The 22,584-nt window shown below is 39.8% G+C and overlaps 2 protein-coding genes across 3 annotated transcripts; both read right to left on the bottom strand.

Annotated features, from left to right (window-relative positions):
- Window positions 1–6,869: 6,869 nt before the first annotated feature.
- On the bottom strand, window positions 6,870–15,617 carry LOC140827401 (uncharacterized). Its single transcript, XM_073190062.1, has 8 exons — window positions 15,584–15,617; window positions 13,425–13,500; window positions 10,971–11,566; window positions 10,357–10,685; window positions 9,534–10,313; window positions 7,730–8,792; window positions 7,435–7,582; window positions 6,870–7,380 (listed from the first exon to the last, which is right to left on the bottom strand). The coding sequence occupies exons 1-8, from the start codon at window positions 15,615–15,617 to the stop codon at window positions 6,870–6,872; spliced, it is 3,537 nt and encodes a 1,178-aa protein (XP_073046163.1).
- Window positions 15,618–18,963: 3,346 nt separating this feature from the next.
- LOC140827683 (large ribosomal subunit protein eL38z/eL38y) lies at window positions 18,964–21,165 on the bottom strand. 2 transcript variants are annotated; one of them, XM_073190462.1, is made up of 3 exons: window positions 21,044–21,165; window positions 19,708–19,891; window positions 18,964–19,125 (listed from the first exon to the last, which is right to left on the bottom strand). In XM_073190462.1, the coding sequence occupies exons 1-3, from the start codon at window positions 21,044–21,046 to the stop codon at window positions 19,103–19,105; spliced, it is 210 nt and encodes a 69-aa protein (XP_073046563.1). In that variant the 5' UTR covers window positions 21,047–21,165; the 3' UTR covers window positions 18,964–19,102. The 2 variants fall into 2 exon arrangements, with proteins under 2 accessions (XP_073046563.1, XP_073046562.1); XM_073190461.1 differs by lacking the exon at window positions 21,044–21,165 and adding an exon at window positions 20,708–20,958.
- Window positions 21,166–22,584: the final 1,419 nt, after the last annotated feature.

Below are 22,584 nucleotides of genomic sequence, written 5' to 3'. Positions count from 1 at the left end.
GTGTACTCCAGACTTTTAGCCACTTGAGCTTATTTTCCTCCTTCTCGACACCCTTATCTGCACTTAAGAATCGAATAAAGTTCAAATTATGGTTGGTGATAAATGGATACGGGGATGCATGCTAGTGAGACTTGTATTGACGTGTTAATTGAGTGACTCGCATGATTTGATAATTGATCTATTTGAAGTACGAATGACTAGACCCATCATGACACACACACACGTTCAAATTAGTGTCGAGATTTATGTGTAGATGAGAATGAGTATTCGTTTGTGATTTGACTTGATTATGATTTGTACGTGAGAAAGTCCACTGAGGCATGAGCATAAAATTTGTTAACTCATCATTGATATTTAATTGTGTTAGTTATTTTTTGTTTGAGTAATTTTGTGGTTGTTGAGTTTGTTTAGTATCTCGTACTTTAACCTATTTTACTTGAGGGCAAGCAAAAGGTTAGTATGAGGGGATTGATGTGTGTCGTTTTTACGTGTTTTATTACATTAGTCTGTGTGTGTTTTGCATTGTGCGTGCGTCTATTTCAATCACAATTTGTTCATTTTAGAATAAACATTTGCATTTTATCATATCTCACTCGGGCGTGACGAAATTGCAGGAAAAATGACCGGAAAAATAGAAAAAGGGACGACTTTGCTAAGCCAACAAGTCAAGGGACAGAAGAAGCGGCGCCCGAGCGGTATATTTCTACCGCCCGGGCGCGATATATGAAAAGCTGAAGATTTTAACAGAAAGGTCGGCGCTCGAGCGGTAGTTTTCTACCGCCCGAGCGCGAAAGCCCCTCACCCCAAGAACTTCAACAGAAAGGTCGGCGCTCGAGCGGTAGTTTTCTACCGCCCGAGCGCGAATGCTGCATGTGCCAAGGAGAATTACAGAGAGTGTGGCGCTCGAGCGGTACTTTTCTACCGCCCGAGCGCCGCCTATTTTTGGAAGATTATTGTGCGCGATTTCTTACCTTAATTTTGGAGTATGGCTGCTATGAAAAGAGGATTGGTCGACTTTTGGGGATTATTCAGACATTATTGAAGGGACCATAAGGAGTTTTGGAGAGCTTTTGCACTTGGATTGAAGATTCTACGGTTTCCGGGCATCGTTCTTCGCAGATTTTGTCACGTCTCGTATTTCCAGTTTATTTTCCTGTATTTAAATATTATTTTGCTTATTTTAATGATGAATTCTAGTAGCTAAACTTTAATATTTGTTGGGATAACAGGGGATCCTACCCCAAACTTTTAGTTGGTTAATTTATATTCCGGTTTGTGATTTATTCTTGATTATTCCACGATTTTTATTGTGTCGTTGAGCGTAGCTAACTTTAACGACAATTTTATATCACGAGTGAGTTCGAGAGAATAACTAGTGATAGGATCGAGTGGTATAATTCGCGGATCTACAATTTACATAGATATATGAAATTGGATACGTGCCGATAGTCATAGTCCTTAGGGTCGAAAACTAGGGGGTTTCATAAATCGAAATGCGATTCATTCTTGATAAATAATTAAAGACATTTAATTACTTCATTGAGTGAATTAGTTTGGCATAGCTCGAGAGAGTGTGTTCAATTGAATAGGAAATCCTGTCGGAAGCGTAGAACACAATCGGACGAATTAATTAATTAATAAGGGGTAGGTGAACCAGAATTCCCAACAAATTCTTTTATCATTTGAAATTTAATCAATCGATTTAAGAGTCATATTTTATCATTTAATCTTTGAACTTGTTTATTTGATTTTCTTGCATTTTAGTAGTTATAACACAACAAATCACCTTTCGTCGCTAAAGTTTTAATAACTAACATAATAATTGTTAAATACAGTCCTCAACGGAACGATACTCGTATTCACATACACTATATTATTACTTGACATCGTGCACTTGCGATTACTTTTTGAGCATACAAAATCATATTTTATTTGGGGATTTCACAGTGCAAGTTTTGCTCGATCAACGCCTTCCGAACGCTATAAACATTTAACGATGTGTCTCTAATGATCTATAATCCTAGTCCCTCTCCCGAGTTATAAGATTAATCAAACAACAAACAATTTATGGCCAGTAAATTGCAGTGCAGTAAACACAGAGAACACAATTAAACGAAAGCGGAATTCAATCAAATAACCAACGATGTCAAATCATCGTATCCACAGAGTTACGTCATTCTCTAGAATAGAAGTTTAGTTCATCACGAAATCCAAGAGAAACCAATACATATTTGTAGTTCAAGGCATCGACACGCAATAAAATAAAGAGACAAAAGAAAAGATAACAAATCCAAAGCGTCGTCTCTGTCCCCAGATCCGTCGTTCTTCGTAGTTGTAATCGATCTTCGCCTCTCAATACTTTCGTCTCGCCTTCTTTTTCTTCCCAAGATGGTGTATTTTCGTGTGTCTTCTCTCCACGGCTGCTGCTAGCATTTCTGACCTAGCGATCGCGCTTTTATACCTATTCTGGCTGCGGCGCGCACGCGGTGGCGCGCTAGTTGCTGTGTCTGGCCGAGCTTGTGCGCGCGCGGCTGCGCGTGATCTCGCGCTGTGGCGCGCGATCTACTGTGTTTTGCCCATGCGTGTGTGCGTGCGGGTGCGCGAGAGTTGGCGCGACCGCGCGTACCTCTCGGGTTTCCTGCTGCTTCTGTACGCGCGGGTGCGCGACATCTCGCGCGGCCGCGCGAGAGCTTCCGTCGATTCTTGCTTCCATGCACGCGCGGTAGCGCGAGATCCTGCGCGGTGGCGCGCGCCTCTCTGGTCATGCTCCATTATGGGTGTACGTGCGCCTGCGCGTGAAATGGTGCGGCCGCGCTCACACATCTGTCCTGTGATGTACTCGTGGTCGTGCGCTTCTTGGTCCACTTGGCTTCGTGTTCGCTATTTTCTCCATTCCTGAATTGACAACATAAACAAAACAAAAACGCGTAGTTCTGTTCGAAACAAGCATAATTCAAAATGGATTTAGATTTAAATTAAGTGCAAATTGTGCACTTATCAAACCCCCCAAACTTGAACTTTTGCTAGTCCCGAGCAAAATAAGATAAAAACAGGAAGTCAATTAACAAGAAAAGAACTCTTAAAAGTCATGGATTCGCAAGAAGTGATATTGGCCTCAGATTTTATCCATTTACTGTAATTCACGATTTCTCGAGAGTCACGTGTGTGTGTGATATGTCAATGTTCGTTTACCCCCATCGAATACTCAAATAGAGTTGTTATACCCATCCGCCTTACAGACTCAAGAGATCATCAACTCAGTGCAACTCACAATTCATTAAAATACAATTTCACATTCATAGATCACAAAGGACTTTATCGGTGATTAATTTTCTCAAAAGATATTCAACAAACATGTAAACCAAAGAGGAAATCACACATTGAGATGCCCGCATGCAAGTGACTAAAATTTAACTTGATGACAATGTTTTTCAGGTATCCATAGGCTTGACTTGAGCAGCTTTTCTCCACTAGTATATTGGGTAAATGTGATAAGGTTATTAGGTCTTGTAAGCTTGTAACGTTAGGCTACGGCTCATGGCTACAATAAAGGAATGGAATTCAAAATTTGAGAGAAGTAATCATTTTCATATCATTTCATTCACCATCTCTTTATTGTTTTCCTCTCAATCATATCACTCATGTTCTACATTTTTTTCTTTTTCTTTTTCACCACTTGTTTGATTCTTTTCATTGTTTTTCATTCTCTTTTCTTCGCCAACTCCTTTTTGCACACTTCAACTTTTCTTTTTCTTCTCAAGGAGTATTCGAATCATTACAACACCGATGAATTTATTTCTCTCAAAATCAGGTAGGAAAATAAGTGTATAAGCTTCATTTGGTAGTTGTTGTGAGATTGTAGAATAGATACAAGTAGGGGCTATTGTGTGTCATTGACACACACCACTTGATTTTTTTGCAAGCTCAAAATGGGTCACTAGTGATATTTCATGTTCATTTGGTAGGCTCGAAGGCTCAACGGTTCCAAAGATCGCCTAAATCATTCCTATGTCACATATTATCCGTATTTCGCCTCGAAAAGTGCTCAACCAAGTTCTAGATTACCGTCAATCCATTAATCATCTCATATAAACTAATCACATGCATTTGTTCAAAAATGATATACGAGGTAAGTACAAAAGGAATTTTAAACATCTCAATTTCTTCGAAGCTCAACGGTCTACAATTTACAGTAACAAAGAACACAGGCCCAAAGATGTTGTGAAGAAATGCCTAGATCGTTTCTATGTCTGCAAAAGTGTCAATCAAGGTCATGCAAGATTACCAAGATTCAGATCTCCATCGTCTATTTGGCATCAAAGGCATACAACTTGTCTCTAAGCAACAATAGTATCAACGAACACGACAGTGCAAAAAAAAATTTGTGACTCTCAAGGCATTATGAACACATATATATTTAAGGACCGCAATTCAATTTTCATCATCGGCCACACATTTTACTTATCCATGACTTTTCCTAACAGATAAAGAATGCAATAATAATAAAAAATAATCAAACTAACTACTGTGCAAAATAAAAAAAATTCAGAAAAGTTCCAACAAGCAATTTGTTACCCCCCAAACTTAAAGTATGCATTGTCCGCAATGTATGGAAAATAAAGAACATGACAACACATACCTCGCACCCGAGTGTCAGAACTCTGGGCTCGAATCATCATCTCCAGATCCTTCATCATCATCGTCCATCGGCTGTGGGTACTGTGGTGGCCAGGCTGGTTGTGGTGGGTAAGGAACATCCTCGGGTCCAGGTGGGAACCGCTGGGCAAGTGCCGATGTGAAATTCATCATGTAGGACATGAAAGTACTAGTAGTCTGTCGGTGTTCGGCCTGCTGTCGGTGCTCAGCCCGCGACTCTTGTTCCAGTCGGAACATCCTATCTAGCAAACTAGAACGAGGAATCGATGGTGGTGGTGGTGGTTGACGTTCTCTGGCCCTCTGATTATAAGCTGCCCTAGCCTGTTGCTGTTCTATTTCGTCTCCGAAGCGCGAACGCTCTACTTCAAATATTGTGATTGGGCTCTTGGCTTTCAAGACCTGTTCATCGGCGCCCCACTGCACACCGGCATAAAGACATAATGCAGTGATAGTATGTGGGCAAAGGAGGCTGACGGTCATAAGTCCTGTACCAGCACGCATGATATAACTGTTAATAAGCTTCCCCAAATCCACGGTCCGCCCAGTCATGATGGCGTAAATTAACGCCACTTTGTCTTTTGTAATTTCAGTCTGATGGGAGGAGGGCATGATCCGTGAGAGAATAAAAGATGACCAACAACGTGGTTTACGGCGTAAATCAGATTTCTTCAAAGTGACTGGGGAGCCCTGATTCAATCGCCACTCTGCACCCTCGATGCCTAAGGTCCTGATAATCTCATCGTAGTTCACATCCCCCGTGATCAACTCAGTGTACCCGTCATTTTCAAAATCCGACAGATTGTAGATTGCATTAATAGTGGCCGAATCAAAATAGACGAGTTGCCCTCGCACCAAAACTCCGTATTCTTCATGTTTGATTCTCAAATTCGCATAAAATTCACGGACTACGGATATCACAGCATCTGGCGGAGACTGGGCTATATCCATCCACCCTTGTCGCCCGACCTCTCTAATGAATGCACAATCGGGGTATGTCATATCTAGCCCTCTTTCTGGAATAATCGACCTAGACATGGTGCTCTCATATACCCGAAAGGCTTCCTCGTTCCAAAATTTGTTTGCATCGTAGGAACGAGACGAGGAAGCCCCATCTTTTGATCTTTTTCTCGGCGGCATAATGATCAAAACTATCCCCACCAATAATCAACAAATAACAAGCACAATGTCTCCCCACCAATAATCAACAAATAACGAGCACAATGTCTCCCCACCAAGCTTTATTTCTCCGATTAAGCCCAAACAATAATAAGGTAAAGGAAGTGGTACCCTTTAGCCAAAAATAGAAGATGACACCGGCGGTAGAAGAGAAAGGCGGCGGCGGCGGCTGCTAGGACGGCGCGGCGGCGACGCTAGGTGGTGTTGGATGATTTGTTGTGAGAGACGGTGGTGTGGAGCTTGGTGGAGGGATGATTTGATTTTTGTGGAGGAGAGGATGGTTTGATTGTGAGGGAGAGGTGAAGATTTTATGGAGGAGAGGGGTTTTGGAGAGGGAAATTTTGAGAGGCGGCGGCTGCTAGGTGGTAATGTGTGTTGTGTGTGAAAAAATTCGGGAGTAGGGTTTTTAAAAAAAAAATTCTGGTACGCTGCGCGCGGTCGCGCGAGAAGTCGCGCTACCGCGCGCGAGCCTCTGTAATTCGGTGATAGAGGAGTACGCGCGGTCGCGCGAGAAGTCGCGCTATCGCACGTGACCTACTGTCTCGTCGAAATTTGCTGTGCGCGCGATCGCGCGTAAAGTGGCGCTGGGGCGCGTGAGCTTCTGTAAATCCAAGTGGTCCTGAGCGCGCTGCCGCACGAGATGTCGCGCATGGGCGCGCTTGCGTCTGTCTTTCTTTCTCTTTTTTTTTTTTTAAATAAATAAATTACCTGCAAAAGAATAACAAAATGCAAATTAATACTTAAATATAGGAGATAAAAAAAATATTAACTATGAAATTGAACTGAAAAAAATGAGGCAGAGCGAATGCGAAAATAAATAAATGCGGGTTGCCTCCCGCACAGCGCTTGGTTTAACGTCATCAGCCCGACTGTACCCTGTCTGATCAGATCAACTTGTAACTGTCGATATTCCTTACTTCAGTTCCATATTAGGGTTTAACCCGCTGTCCATTCACCTTGAAGGTTCTTCCATCATTGCACTTTAGCTCGACAGCTCCATAGGGCGACACCGTTTCCAAAACAAATGGCCCCGACCATCACGACTTTAGCTTACCAGGGAACAACTTCAGACGAGAGTTGTACAGCAGTACCTGTTGTCCTGGTTTGAGCTCCCTTCGAACTATGATTTTGTCATGCCACTTCTTAGTCTGTTCTTTGTAGATCTTGGCATTCTCATATGCATCATTTCGGAATTCGTCCATCTCGCTCAATTGTAGTTTTCTAACCTCGCCAGACGCTTTCAAATCAAAGTTCAATTTCTTCACAGCCCAAAATGCCCTATGCTCCAACTCCAATGGTAGATGGCATGCTTTTCCAAACACCAGCCGATAGGGAGACATCCCAATAGGAGTCTTGAATGCAGTCCGATAAGCCCATAGCGCATCATCCAACTTCATAGCCCAATCCCTCCGGTTTGTGTTGACAGTCTTTTCCAGTATCTGCTTAATTTCCCGGTTGGATACTTCAGCTTGTCCATTCGACTGCGGATGATATGCTAGTGCCACCTTGTGCTTCACATTATATTTTGCCAATAGTGAGTTGAAAATTCTATTGCAAAAATGCGTACCTTCGTCACTTATGATGGCTCTCGGTGTTCCAAACCTGGTGAAAATGTTTTTCTGTACGAATTTCGCTACAACATGAGAGTCATTAGTACTGGTGGCGATTGCTTCCACCCATTTCGACACAAAATCAACAGCTAACAGAATATAAGAGTAACCAGAGGAAGGGGGAAAAGGTCCCATGAAATCTATGCCCCAAACGTCAAAAAGTTCCACTTCCAAAACATTTGTCAGTGGTAATTCGTGACGCCTAGAGATGTTTCCTAACCTTTGACATCTATCACATGATTTTACTAAGGTATAGCTGTCCTTAAACAAACTAGGCCAATAAAAACCGGATTGCAATACCTTAGCCGCTGTTCGTGACGCTCCAAAGTGTCCACCATATGGTGAAGAATGACACTTCTCCAAAATTTGTTGCGCTTCAAGACCTTCCACGCACCTCCTAATCACTTGGTCAGCACACCTCTTATACACGAACGGATCGTCCCAATAGAAGAACTTTATATCATGGACGAATTTCTTCTTCTGATGGTAACTCATATTTGGGGGAAGGGTTCTACAAGACAAAAAATTCGCAATGTCAGCAAACCAAGGAAGTATAGAGTTTACCTCAAAAAGCTGCTCATCTGGAAATGTCTCTTGTATGGCTCCCTCTTCTTCCTTCTCTTCTAGCTCAAGTCTTGACAAGTGGTCAGCCACTTGATTTTCGCATCCCTTCCTATCCTTTACTTCAAAATCAAACTCTTGGAGCAACAAGATCCACCTTATCAAGCGTGGATTTGCGTCCTTCTTGGCAAATAAGTATCGGATAGCTACATGATCAGTGAAAACGATTACCTTTGTACCTACCAAGTAGGGTCTGAACTTGTCAAAGGCGAATACTACTGCAAGCATCTCCTTTTCGGTAGTTGTGTAGTTTTGTTGTGCCGCATCCATGGTACGACTTGCGTAGTAGATTGATCTAAAGACTTTATCACGTCTCTGGCCCAACACTACACCTACTGCATAGTCACTTGCATCGCACATCAGCTCAAAGGGATGCTCCCAGTCCGGCACTGTCATAATTGGTTCAGTCACCAATGCCATTTTTATCTTCTCGAATGCCTGCAAACAATTATCATCAAATATAAAAGTTGACTCCTTTTCAAGTAAATTGCACAGGGGTTTAGTGATCTTAGAAAAATCTTTAATGAATCTACGATAAAACCCCGCATGTCCGAGGAAGCTCCTTATTCCCTTGATGTTCTTTGGTGGAGTAAGTTTTTCAATGACAACCACCTTGGCTCTGTCCACTTCTAATCCCCGAGACGACACTTTATGTCCAAGGACTATGCCCTCTTGGACCATAAAGTGGCATTTCTCCCAGTTAAGAACTAAGTTCTTTTCTTGGCATCTCTGCAAAACAAGGTATAAGTTATGTAAACAATGATCAAATGACGAGCCAAATACCGAGAAGTCGTCCATGAAGACTTCCATTATCTCCTCCACCATGTCTGCAAATATGGCCATCATACACCTCTGGAAAGTGGCAGGTGCATTACATAGCCCAAAAGGCATCCTCCTAAAGGCAAACATGCCATAGGGGCATGTGAATGTTGTTTTCTCCTGATCTTCCGGAGCTATAGCAATTTGGTTATAACCTGAATAACCATCAAAGAAACAGTAGTGACAATAACCTGCAAGTCTGTCAAGCATCTGATCAATAAAAGGCAATGGAAAATGATCTTTTCATGTGGCATTGTTCAACTTTCTATAATCAATGCATACTCGCCAACCAGTTACAGTACGAGTAGATATTAATTCATCATTTTCATTTTTTACCACTGTCATTCCACCCTTTTTTGGTACTACTTGGACAGGAGATACCCAGCTACTATCAGAAATAGCATAAATCACACCAGCATTTAATAATTTCAGTACCTCATTCTTCACAACCTCTTTCATTGCTGGGTTCAACCTCCTTTGGTGATCCACATAAGGAGTATACGACTCCTCCATCAAAATTTTATGCATGCATATAGTGGGGCTAATTCCCCTAATATCAGATATTGACCATCCTAAAGCAGTTTTGTATTCTCTCAGCACTCTTAATAATTTATCTTTTTCATCACACGAAAGGGAGGAAGATATAATTACCGGATACGTCGACTTCTCACCTAAAAAAGCATAACACAGGTGGCTTGGCAACTCTTTCAACTCAGGGGAAGGTGGTATTACCTCTAGTTTCTCATTTACATCCAACTCCTCGTGCGGTGCATCTTTTCTCTTTTCTTTTTGTAGTGTTTCAAGAGCCACCAATTGCTCTTTCACTTCCCAATTATCTTCATCAACAGTTCCTGCCGCACCTATCAGACAGCTCTCCAATGGATCCCTCATTCCTGCACAATCAAGAGACATACATGAGTTTATAACATTAATGCTTTTACAAGTGCTTACCTCATTCGATCCCTTCATGGCGTGATAGATGTTAAACATAACTTCTTCTCCACCAACTCTCAAGGTGAGTTCACCCTTTTGAACATCAATCAATGCCCTTCCAGTCGCCAAGAATGGTCTCCCAAAGATCAATGGAGCATCATGATCTTCTTCCATATCTAAAATCACAAAGTCAGCAGGAAAAATAAACTTATCCACTTTTACCAGTACATCCTCGACGATCCCACGCGGATACGTGAGACTTCTGTCTGCAAGCTGTAGGGTGATAGTAGTCGGTTTAACTTTTCCAAGCTCTAATTTCCTGAAAATAGAAAATGGCATCAAATTAATACTTGCTCCTAAATCACATAAAGCTTTACTACAATGAGAACCACCAATAAAACAAGGAATAGTAAAACTCCCTGGATCTTTCAATTTTTGTGGTAATTTCTTTTGTAGGATGGCACTGCACTCCTCAGTAAGCTTCACTGTCTCAAACTCTTGCAGCCCTCTTTTTAGACATCACATCTTTAATAAACTTTGCATAATTCGGCATTTGCTCCAAAGCAACAGCAAACGGTATGTTGATGTGTATCTTTTTGAAAATTTCTAAGAACTTTGCAAACTGATCATCTAAATTCTTCTTCTTGAATCTCTGAGGATAGGGTAGAGTCGGCTTATACGCTGGAGGTAGTTCAACTTTGATTTCAGCCGTGGATCCCTCCGGTTCACTTTCTTCAACTGTCTTCTCACTGTACACTCTCTCTTTGGGACTGTGTACCTCTAAGTCCTTCCCACTCCTCATAGTGACTGCCTTGCACTGCTCTTTTGGGTTCACCTCTGTGTTACTGGGAAATTGCCCCTTGTTCTGATCTTTTAGAGCGTTGGCCAACTGTCCGATTTGCGTTTCCAAAGATTTCATTGTGGCACCCATGTTTCCCATGTGAGTCTCCATATTGTCAAGACGAGATTCAGTTCTCGCCATCCTTTTTCCAGACTCAGCAACGAATGTACCTATCAAATCTTCCAATGAAGGCTTTCCCTCCCCCTTTGATGTATTGAACCCCGGTGGAGGATTCAACACATTTTTATTGTTTGCATAAGAAAAGTTTTCGTGATTTCTTAATCCAGGATGATAAGTGTTAGGGGGAGGGTTACCTCTATATCCTCCATATCCACCCTGATTTCTGTTGTTGATATATTGTGCTTCTTCAGGGGTGGATAGTTCCTCAGTAACCATCGATGGACCCTCGATGTCAGATGTACTCACTTTGTTCATCGCGGCTATTTGAGTGGTCAATGCAGATACCTGCGCAGTGAGTGACGTAATAGGATCCACCGCATAAACTCCAGCTGTCCTTTTTACTCCTGCCCTTTCCGACGGCCACTGGTAGCTGTTTGTCGTCATCTGTTCGAGCAAGTCATAAGCTTGCTCAGGAGATTTGGCAAAGATCGTGCCACCAGCTGCAGCATCCACTGTTCCTCTTGTTTGCCCATTTAGACCGTCGTAGAATAACTCAATCTGCACCCAGTCTTCGAATCCATGATTTGGGCATTTTCTCAACAGCTCCTTGTATCTTTCCCATGCCTCATACAGTTGTTCGAATTCAGTTTGCCTAAACGTGCTGATCTCAATCTTGAACTGGGCAGATTTTGCAGGGGGAAAGTATTTCGCTAAGAATTTCGTGGCTAGCTCATGCCATGTCGTGATGCTTCCCAAGGGAAGCGATTGTAGCCATCCTCGTGCTTGATCCCTGAGAGAAAACGGAAACAAACGCAGTCTAATAATATCATCAGAAACATTATTAATCTTTACCGTGTCCGTTATCTCCAAGAAAGTTCTCAGGTGAACATGAGGATCAGATGTGGCTGTTCCAGCAAACTGGTTTTGCTGAACCATATTGATTAGAGCGGGCTTCAATTCGAAATTATTGGCGTTGATTGTTCCTCTTGCGATCCCAGAGTAATGATTGCCGATCACTGGTCAGAAGTGATCTCTTATAGGAATCGCCTCTGGTTGGTCGCGTCTGTCATTTTCTCTGTTCTCAGCCATTGCTTGAATCTCCTCTCTTCTTGCTTTTCTTAATCTTCTCGCAGTCCTTTCGATCTCCGGATAAAAAATAAGCAAGTCTGAGTTTTGCGATCTTAGCGTACACTGTCAAAAAGGAAGAAAAATAAAACGCTTAATCAATATAAGATAAAAGAAAGATAAAAGCTCTAAATTAAAATCTAGACTAATTGATAACAATACTGATATAAATTCAAATTTGACACTCCCGGCAACGGCGCCAAAAACTTGTTGCACGTTTTTCTACCGCTCGCAAGCGCACGATGTCAAGTTATAGTAAAATGTACTTTTGAGTACAAGTGTTGATCCCACGAGGAGTGTGTATAAAAATGTATATCAATTCTTGTAATTATAATAGCCAAGACTTTATCTAGAAAAATCAATAATCAGATTTGTTTGGTTAAACGAATTAATTGAAAACAATGAATTAATTAGATCACCGAATTGAGAAATATCAATGATAGAAAATATCTAGAGAAATGATTTCACAAAGTTTCCACGATAATTATTCACTGTTTAATTTATATTCCTGAATTCCAATCAATTAATGGCCAAGAACACTTAGATTGTTTTATTCACCCTTTCCCAAGTGACGAATAAAGTGTATCTATCAAATTCGATTCAATTATTCCTAATTAAAATCTACGTTTCATAGATAAATGCTAACAATGTTCTTACTAAGCCTCGCTAAAGTTATACGCCTTCCAAACGCTATAAACATTTAACGATGTGTCTCTAATGATCTATAATCCTAGTCCCTCTCCCGAGTTATAAGATTAATCAAACAACAAACAATTTATGGCCAGTAAATTGCAGTGCAGTAAACACAGAGAACACAATTAAACGAAAGCGGAATTCAATCAAATAACCAACGATGTCAAATCATCGTATCCACAGAGTTACGTCATTCTCTAGAATGGAAGTTTAGTTCATCACGAAATCCAAGAGAAACCAATACATATTTTTAGTTCTAGGCATCGACACGCAATAAAATAAAGAGACAAAAGAAAAGATAGCAAATCCAAAGCGTCGTCTCTGTCCCCAGATCCGTCGTTCTTCGTAGTTGTAATCGATCTTCGCCTCTCAATACTTTCCTCTCGCCTTCTTTTTCTTCCCAAGATGGTGTATTTTCGTGTGTCTTCTCTCCACGGCTGCTGCTAGCATTTCTGACCTGGCTGCGGCGCGCGCGCGGTGGCGCATGAAATGGCGCGGTGGCGCGCTAGTTGCTGTGTCTGGCCGAGCTTGTGCGCGCGCGGCTGCGCGTGATCTCGCGCTGTGGCGCGCGATCTACTGTGTTTTGCCCATGCGTGTATGCGCGCGGGTGCGCGAGAGTTGGCGCGACCGCGCGTACCTCTCGGGTTTCCTGCTGCTTCTGTACGCGCGGGTGCGCGACATCTCGCGCGGCCGCGCGAGAGCTTCTGTCGATTCTTGCTTCCATGCACGCGCGGTAGCGCGAGATCCTGCGCGGTGGCGCGCGCCTCTCTGGTCATGCTCCATTATGGGTGTACGCGCGCCTGCGCGTGAAATGGTGCGGCCGCGCTCACACATCTGTCCTGTGATGTACTCGTGGTCGTGAGCTTCTTGGTCCACTTGGCTTCGTGTTCCCTATTTTCTCCATTCCTGAATTGACAACATAAACAAAACAAAAACGCGTAGTTCTGTTCGAAACAAGCATAATTCAAAATGGATTAAGATTTAAATTAAGTGCAAATTGTGCACTTATCACTAGACCAAACAGTTCTTGGTTTCCAAGAACTTCTTCCACTTCGTGCATAAGGATGAGTCCTAAAACTTTTCCTCTTATGCATCTGTGGTTTACTTCCAATAATAGTTGGAAGATCATTTTCTTTACAATACAAAGGAGTTCTTTTATTGATACCCCTTAAACGTTTGTAATTCTTTTGTAATGCTGCCATATGGCACCATTCTGCCAATTTTCCTTTAGAGAAAGAGGCTCTTCTTGCCAACGTATCTGGATTACCAGGTACGTATTCCCTTATGAGCATTTCTCTCCAAGGGCTCGGCATTTTTGCGAAGAAAAGCTGCATAGCTATATCTTCTTCGACTCCTGAATTCCATCTATATTTAGTGAATAACATAATGTATTCATCCACCAAACATATGTCATGTAATTCAAGACTATACAGAGCTTGAGTGTATGTCTTCTTCTTCTCTGTATCTTGACTGTTGAAATAGTCTACCCCTATAAAATGTGCTTTAAATAGGGTAGACATTTTTCCAGCGATCTCACTAAGAGATTCTCCAACTAGGACTGACTCTTTCATGTCTGATGAAGTCATATCCCAAGCAATTTTCACTGATCCCATAAGACTCATTTCCAAAAGTTTAATGAATCCTTCTTTGTTGAGATCGAGTGTTCCTGCTGCAATTCTCATAGCAGATGTCCAATCATCTATGAGATCTTCTCTGTTTTTGAAGTCTAATACATCAAGGTTAAGCATAACCCCGTAAGTATGTATAGGATCTAAAACAGTTTTTCCATAGGGTGTTTGGTGCAAAGGAATTTGATTTCTCCTTACCCTTGTCCCTGCTGGGTGTGATCCTCCACCAGTATGGAAATCAGATTGAGATTCTCTCATGTTTACATTTCGAGATCCCACACTTTCCCTTGGTGGTTCTTGAGAGGATGACCAGGTTATAGCAGGTGGTGTTTCACCTACTGTTGTGTTCATCCTTAGATCTACTACTTTGAGATTTGCGAAAGATTCCGCAAGCTCTTGTAGATCCTCTAAACCAATCCTTTCGAAAGTTGTCATCAGATGAATTTCTTTTCTGAGACAGACTTGATTAGATTGATCATCTCTTCTTCTTCAGTCAAAGGTTTTGACACCACTCTGGCCTTCCCTTGTTGATGTAACAAAGGTTCAGTACCAAAAGATGGTGGTAACCAACCTCCTGAAGTTCTTCTACTAGAACTTGGTTGTTGTTCCAGTTTCTGAATTCTTGTTTGAATATCCTTTAATAATCCCAGAATTTCTTCTTGGGTTTCAAGGATTTTCTCAACTCGTTGCGGTACAAAATACCGCATACTGCCATAATTTTGGACTGTCTTTTGAATTTCTCTAAGATCTAAAGAGAGCTTAGAGGAGTCTGGAACTATCTCCAGAAACTTATTATTTTGAATCATAAGTTTACCTGAGATTTTACCTGAGGGTGCAGTAGCTTCCCTTTCTGTTTCTGATATCTAAAAATAGTTAGATGTACTTGTTTATATTCCAAAATATTGGAATATTCCTTGTGAATTATTTTCCTTGAACCGAAGTTCGGATTCATAATTTTTTCAAAATTCTCCTTCTCATACAATTAGTTACTAGTAATAAAAAAATTTGTGTTTGAAATAAATCAACCTTTAGCTCTGATACCATTTTCGGGAGCGCGGGATCAATTAAAATTTAAATGAGAGGAAAGGGTATTTTTGGTATATATTTAAAATTCTTCTCTTTCCAGGTACTAGAACCAAAGTTCTTTTTCAAAAAGTACTGATACACAATTTACCCTTTTTTTAACCCAATTTATTTATCTATTAGAATTAATTTAATTAATGGAAACATTAATTTATGATCTAGTCATAAATAGATATATTTTTGACATTTAAAACAATAATATAATCTAATGATTAAGAAAAACTTCATATCTATCTAGGGATGGCAATGGGCCGGGACGAGGGCGGGTTTGCCATTACCACCCCCATCCCCGAATTTCATCCCCACCCCCATCCCCGCCCTGATCCCGGCTTTTTCGGGTTCGGGGAATCCCCAAACCCGAAACTTCGGGGATCAACTTCTCATCTCCGTCCTCATCCACGTTTCAAAAATATTAATATGCAAGACGATGACGAATTCGGAGATTTTCTCAAACCAAAAGTTATTATTATCTATAATTATTAGAGATAATATTAATATTAATATCAATATCAATATTAATAATAATAAGATTATTAATATTTTAAAAAATAATAATATTATTATATTATTAATGTTAATAATATTATTATTTTATTATTAATATTATTTTCGGGGCGGGTTCGGGGATTTCGGAGATGGGGATAGTAATCCCATACCCACCCCGAAATACATTGGGGATTTAAAAAAATCCCTATCTCCGAACCCAAACCCGAAAAAATCGGGGATCCCCATCCCCGTTTCGGGTTTTCCCCGCGGGGCCCAAAACCCGTGGGGAAAGTTGCCATCCCTATATCTATCTCATAAAACACGACAAAATTCAGAAATCAGAAAATTATCACTTTTCTAACAAACCAAACTCATATATTACGAAAAATAGTCACATGAATACGCAAATTTTTAGACCAAAGATATAAGAAAAATTAAATACAATACCTTGGATATATTGACACATATAAATAGAGGTTTTTTAGTATTAACTGTACAATTTAAATCTTTTAGACTAAGCTCAAATGTTATATACACCAGCGAGTAACGAATCGTGCACGAGCTTTTCAATACACTTTTTAGTGATAATTTTATATTCTATCTATTCAATTTTTATACAAAAATGGGTACATATTATTCTAGAATAAGTGCAATATGGAAAGTGTTAAAATTTTCAAATGATAATTATAAACTTTCAAGGATAAAATAACGATTATAGAAATGAGTACATACCACGGAACCACACTACCATGTTCACGTTTAATATAGTTAATTTGGTACGTCATATGATACTCACGTGAAATTTAACGTCCGATTCCAGCAAGTCTCACTAGTTTAGACGCAGGTTTTGAAATTACCCTGGACCTGAAATCACAAATAAGGTCGTTAGGAGGGGGCCATGAGGGTGTCCTGGCGTACCCCTCCGACGCTCAAGTCAGAGACTGAAGATATATAGAGAGAGCAGCTAAGGGTGCTGCTGAAAACGATATAGTGAATGAATTAACTGAACACTTAAACCTGGTATTTATAGGAGAATACATGGGCCCTTGATGGGCCTGTCTTCTATTTGGGCTTGGGATGGGCCAAGGGTAGTGGGCCCATCCATGGGGTATCACCTGGCCCCCAAAAGCTCTTCAGTTTTTACACAATCATTCGCAAGGGACGGAGGGCGAGCGCTCGACGTGCTGGGCGAGGCTGGTGCAGGGGCGAGGAGAGAGAGCTTTGGGCGAGGGCTTGGGCGAGAGGGCGAGGGCTTGCGAAGGAGGAGGGCGAGCGTGCATGCGCTTAGGCGAGGAAGGACGAGGCTGAGGGGCGAGTCGCGTCGGGCGAGCTGTGCTCGGGCGAGCATGAGGCGGGGCGAGGGACGAGCTGCAGTTGGGCGAGCTTGCTGCGGCGGGGCGGGCGTGTTGCGGCGAGGAGGCAAGCGTTCAAGGGCAAGCTGGACGCACTGGGCGAGCGTGAGCACTCGGAGGCGAGCGTGTTGCGGCGAGGAGTCGGGCGCTCGGAGGCGAGCGTGCTACGGAGGGGCGAGCGTGCTGCGGCGAGGAGGCAAGCGCGATGCGGCGGGGTCGGGCGCTCGTGGGCGAGGAGGCGAGCGTGCCGCGTTGGGGCTAGCGTGTGCGCTGAGGCGAGCGCACAACAGTAGGGCAGAGACGAGCGTCTGAACGCTATAGCGCGCGGGGCGAGACTGGCGGGGTGGATGAAAGCGAGGGCAAAGTGGAGTTGAAGTTGGCTGGGACGAGGGTGTGCTCGGGCGTAGGTGGGGTAGAACTGGTGAGTGAATTGCGGAGGGAATTATGTAGGGGAGAAGTGAAATTGAAGTGAGGAAGGTGACCTCTATTTACTAGGGAAGTCCAACCAAATCTTTCCTTCAAAGCATGATTGCGATTTGATTTGTTTCCAAATTTTTGGAGACTAACGAATGGCTGGAAGAAAATACACAACTCGCATCCGGTAACCCGAGGACAGCACAACTAATCGAACTTCGAACTTGCGATTCAGTTCGATTCGGGAGGGGGAGACTGATGATAGATACCCCATGGATGAGCCCACTACTTCTGGCCCATCCCAAGCCCAAATGGAAAACATGCCCATCAAGGGCCCATGTATTCTCCTATAAATATCAGGTTTAAGTGTTTAGTTAATTCATTCACTATATCGTTTTCAGCAGTACCCTTAGCTGCTCCCCCCATATATCTTCAGTCTCTGACTTGAGCGTCGGAGGGGCTACGCCAGGACACCATCATGGCCCCCTACTAACGATCTTATTTTTGATTTCAGGTCCAGGGTAATTTCAAAATCTGCGTCTGGACTAGTGACACTTGTTGGAATCGGACCCTAAATTTCTCGTGAGTATCATCATATATTTAAAATAATTATTTTTTATTAAATATATAATTGAAAATTTAATATTTTTATAATATCAAAAATATGTTCGAAAACTTGATTAAATAATTGAATTGGGTAATTTATTGTTATATATGGGATGTTCATTTTTATTTAACCAACAAGCTCACCGACACGTAAATTGGCGATACGTTGTATTTACCATTAAATGGAACAACGCATAAAACTATTTATTAAATTAGAGTAATTGAGTCGAAATTTGTGTTGGAGTAATCTCAGGATCTTACCCAGTTTGTTGGCAACGTAAATTATTCCATAAAGCTTTGCATCAACTATACTTCCTTCTCCCGTATACGTATATGGTTCATCGACGATTTGGTTCGATTTTAAATAAAATTTCGAATAAAAAACTATAATATCAATGTTACAATCAGACTATGAATTTCAATATGATATAATTCGGATAATTAATTCTAAGTTTAAAGTTAAGAGATGTTATAATTTCAAAATTGACATTCGACACAAATATCAAACAAATTTTATTATTTTTAAATTTAAGGATTTTTCATACAATTTTTTGTCTATAATAAAAAAAATCCAAATAAAATATATATATAAAAAAACATTTTAGTGTAGTATAAAGTTTTGAAAAATTAGTGAGATATTATAGTTAAAAATAAATTTCATATTTACTAAAACATATTTTTACCAAATGAAAATAGATTAATTTATACTTGGGATCGGAGATGTAATTCATTCCAGAAAATAACAAACATTGGACATATCTTTCCACAAAAAAAAAAAAAAAAAAAAACAGGAATATATGAATCATCGAAGCCCTGCAAATTGATCTTAATACAGATTAAATTCAATTAGGAAACGGTCTTTAAACCAAATATTCGAAATAAATTTAAGCAAAAATATGTTTTGAAAACGCTACACCATTCCATTGGCAAATCCTAAGCTCACAGGTCTTGCACAGCCAAACCTGAAAAAAATCAAACAAATATTAGTTGCCACAAAGCTTTCTGCATCAAAGTTCAGGCAAAATGAAGGAAAATATAATTCAAAAGTCTTGGATAAAAATATCAAGGCTTAAAAAGAAACAAATTATTAATCTCCACCATTAATAAGTTCTTTTTAACAAGTAAAATCAATGTCCACATACAATCGTGCAAGAGTTTTTCAGGAAAATACTTTTAGGGACATTCTCTGAAACCTGTGGAACAACTGATTTTTCAAACTTGTTAAAACAGTTCGGTATGTTTTCAAAAGAGTGCTTTTAGCAAAACTGATTTTAAGAAGATGACTTCTTTATCCAAACATAGTCTAAATGTTTCCAAACTTTTAACAATTTAAGCTGTTCTTTTCAATCATATTAGTCGATTTGATGTTCCCCAATACTGTAATGAAATTTATTTTGGGACATGTAAATTTGAACCCATTTATTGGATCAATGAATCCTTCGATCAAAAGATAACTTCATCGACTCCAAACTACTTTTGGAACAAGACATGATATGGAAAAGACATTAATGAAGTAAAACATGGATGATGTGAAGTCAACAAACCTGGTGGAAGAGATTGCTTCAATTTGTCCGCTTTCTCGAGATCAAAGACACAGAGAGTGTACAGGTACTTTGAGCACCTAACTTTGAACTTCACAACATCTTTACTCTTCTTAATCTTCACAGATCGCGCATCTTTCCTTCTGGCTGTCAGAAGGAAGTCTTTGATCTCGTGAATCTGCTTCGGCTATCACAAAACCAAAACAAGGTGTTTAAACAAAATTCTGGCAAAAGAAAAGATAGATAGCATCCACTGCAGCAGAGTTTTCAGAAAGGTGGGGGGGGGGGGGGCATATTATCAAAAAGATTGAGCATCAGCTCATTTCAAACAGAAAAAAATTAGATAGACACAATTCCACCAACTGAACATAAGAAACTTGGCAGACACACCATAAACGCTTGCAGTAACTCTGGTTTTTATTACTTCAAGATAGAGATGAAATTCTACCAAATACTAAAGGACTTTCTCCGCAACTACACGCAAAGTTATGTACACTACCAAGTAAAAAGAACGTAAAAAAATGAATGCTCAATCAATTATCCAGTAACTTCACTAACAACAATGTCTTTATTTGTGACAATCTTACAACCTAATGATTTAGATATCAAATACATGGGATGAAAAATATCAGTTTCAAAATGGGAAACTAACAAATGACCACTGTCCAAAAACCGAAAATAGAACTTCCGGAAACACAGAAGAACTAAACCAATAAAACACATAACATGCAAATTTCACATCAGAGCAAGCAAATTTCACATCAGAGCAAGCAAATCTCGGTGGGACTAATATAGAGTTATTGCATTTAACACTTAAATTCAATTCAATGAAACCGTCGGGAACATTAAGAAACTAAGAACATAGACATTTTCTTCTATTATCCTAAAATGGCTTAAAGAATACTGTATCGTACTTGCAGTGTAAAACAACACTAAAACTCGAACCTAGAAATCAACTAACGAGAAGCCAGTTGAAACCAAATCATAGAAAACAACTGCCCACCATTAAAGACCTAACGAAAACAAGCTTTTCTTCGCGCCAACGAGTCTTCATCTACAGAAAAACAGATATATACCGAAAAAGGGACGCTGGATTATCGCTACCCTAAAGACATTCCAGCAGCTCCATCATAAAAAACCATGAATAAATACCTTTTCATAGTATTAAAAAGATAAAATAAGCAACAAAATCAAAGACATCGAAGGCAAAAAAACCATAATCTGAGCTCCAAAACATGCGGAATCATCGAAAACACAAGATCTTAGTTAGTTTCTAGAAACAATGACGGATCAAACTACGAACGCAGAGCACCAAAGTTCAAAGAGAAGCAAAGAGTACCATTTTTGCGGCTGTCTCGCTGATGCAAAAAACCCTAAATTTCAAAGAGGTTTATAGGCCAGAAGAACTGGACCATAATTGGGCTATGTGAAGACCAATTATCCAACTGGACTATATGTATGGGTATGGTTTCCCAATACTAATCCATTCTGAATTGGGCTTCCATTATATACCCCAATAATTTGTGTAAATAAAGCTTATTTTAGCAAAGTTTAGTACGGTTTGGAACACCAAGTGTAACAGAAGATTTCGTCTCATGTATATTGTACACATATTTAGATATTAAAAATACAAAAAAAATTTGCTTTGACACTTTTGTTCACGAAAAAATTGACAAAAGAAAAGAAACAAGGTGAAAAATCGAAAGATTTGGATTTAAGAACGTATTTGAGAGGAGTATTGGAAATAACTCCATGTTTTAATAAATTTGAAAATCCACGACAATGACTCAAAAAATAACTATTTGATATTTAAAACACATTGTCATGTTATTATGGATTTGAAATCCGTAGCTTCAAATACATTCATCCAAATGAAACCTAATATTCATAAGTATGGGTTGATGAGATTTAATAAGTTTGTATAGATAAATAATCTCGTAATTACTAAAATATTTGAGTATCATGTAGAATAATATTGAATAAATAAAAATAATATGTTTGGTTTGATTCATTGATAAGATAATATAATTTCATTTTATACTTTTCAATAGTTAATAAAAATAAATAAAAATATGCATGGTAATATTGTAATCTGAATTTTATGATTTGATCGATACGAGATAAATCATCGAAACAAAATTGTAACCAAAAATTTAATGGGAATAGATTAACAATCATATATTTGACCGTGCGTGCGATGAATTGCCAAGTGACTGTATTTTAATCATATTGAATGCCAATTAGAGCTGCTTTTATGTGGAATGTGAATCCATTAATGACATGACATATGAATTATAAATGTATTATAATTCTTTAAACTTGTTATATCTCATTTTTATACCATGCTGCTTTTTCTTGAAAAAAGAAAAATTTGGTAACAATACCTGTCAAACAATCTCATAAGTCAATTTTGTGAGACATATATACAATTCGACTCGATCCATAAAAAATATTGATTTTTATGTCAAAAATATGATTTCTTTCATTTTAAATATAAATCATAACAATCCGTCTCAAAGAGACTTAATCTAAAATGTTTTAGACTTAATCTAAGATGTTATATTTTAATTTTTTTTTCCAATACCCAAATCCACACACACATTAATTTTTTGGACCTCAACTCATATCCTTGATAAAATGGTATGGGGGAGCAATTTTAAGTTGCTCTTGCGGACATTTCATCAAAAGGGTGCAGTGTTGGCGTTGGCGTGGAAGGAAAGGAAATGGGAGAAGTGGAATAAAATAATTTATTTGTAATTTTTTAAATGATATATAGGCATGGCATTTATTGGATTTTTTTTTCCCACACAAAGTTTGGTTAGGAATTAGGATCATCTGCCGTGGGAAGCAGAAGTTCCCGACAGCAGAAAACCATAGCAC

The sequence above is a fragment of the Primulina eburnea genome, chromosome 3, assembly GCF_022965805.1.
Source record: "Primulina eburnea isolate SZY01 chromosome 3, ASM2296580v1, whole genome shotgun sequence".
NCBI classification, from domain to species: Eukaryota; Viridiplantae; Streptophyta; class Magnoliopsida; order Lamiales; family Gesneriaceae; genus Primulina; species Primulina eburnea.
This window is presented reverse-complemented; position numbering and strand designations above follow the sequence as displayed.

Coding starts and splice junctions, on each gene's coding strand:
- LOC140827401 (XM_073190062.1), bottom strand. CDS start 15,617: ATGGGGGTGGGGATGAAATTCGGGGATGGGGGTG. Junction 13,501..15,583: donor GAAATTCGGGGATGGGGGTG/GTAATGGCAAAC, acceptor TTGTCAATTCAG/GAATGGAGAAAATAGGGAAC. Junction 10,314..10,356: donor TGGAGCAAATGCCGAATTAT/GCAAAGTTTATT, acceptor AGAGGGCTGCAA/GAGTTTGAGACAGTGAAGCT.
- LOC140827683 (XM_073190461.1), bottom strand. CDS start 20,758: ATGAAGACTCGTTGGCGCGAAGAAAAGCTTGTTTTCGTTAGGTCTTTA. Junction 19,892..20,707: donor TTTTCGTTAGGTCTTTAATG/GTGGGCAGTTGT, acceptor GTTTTGTGATAG/CCGAAGCAGATTCACGAGAT. Junction 19,126..19,707: donor GAAGCAATCTCTTCCACCAG/GTTTGTTGACTT, acceptor GATTTTTTTCAG/GTTTGGCTGTGCAAGACCTG.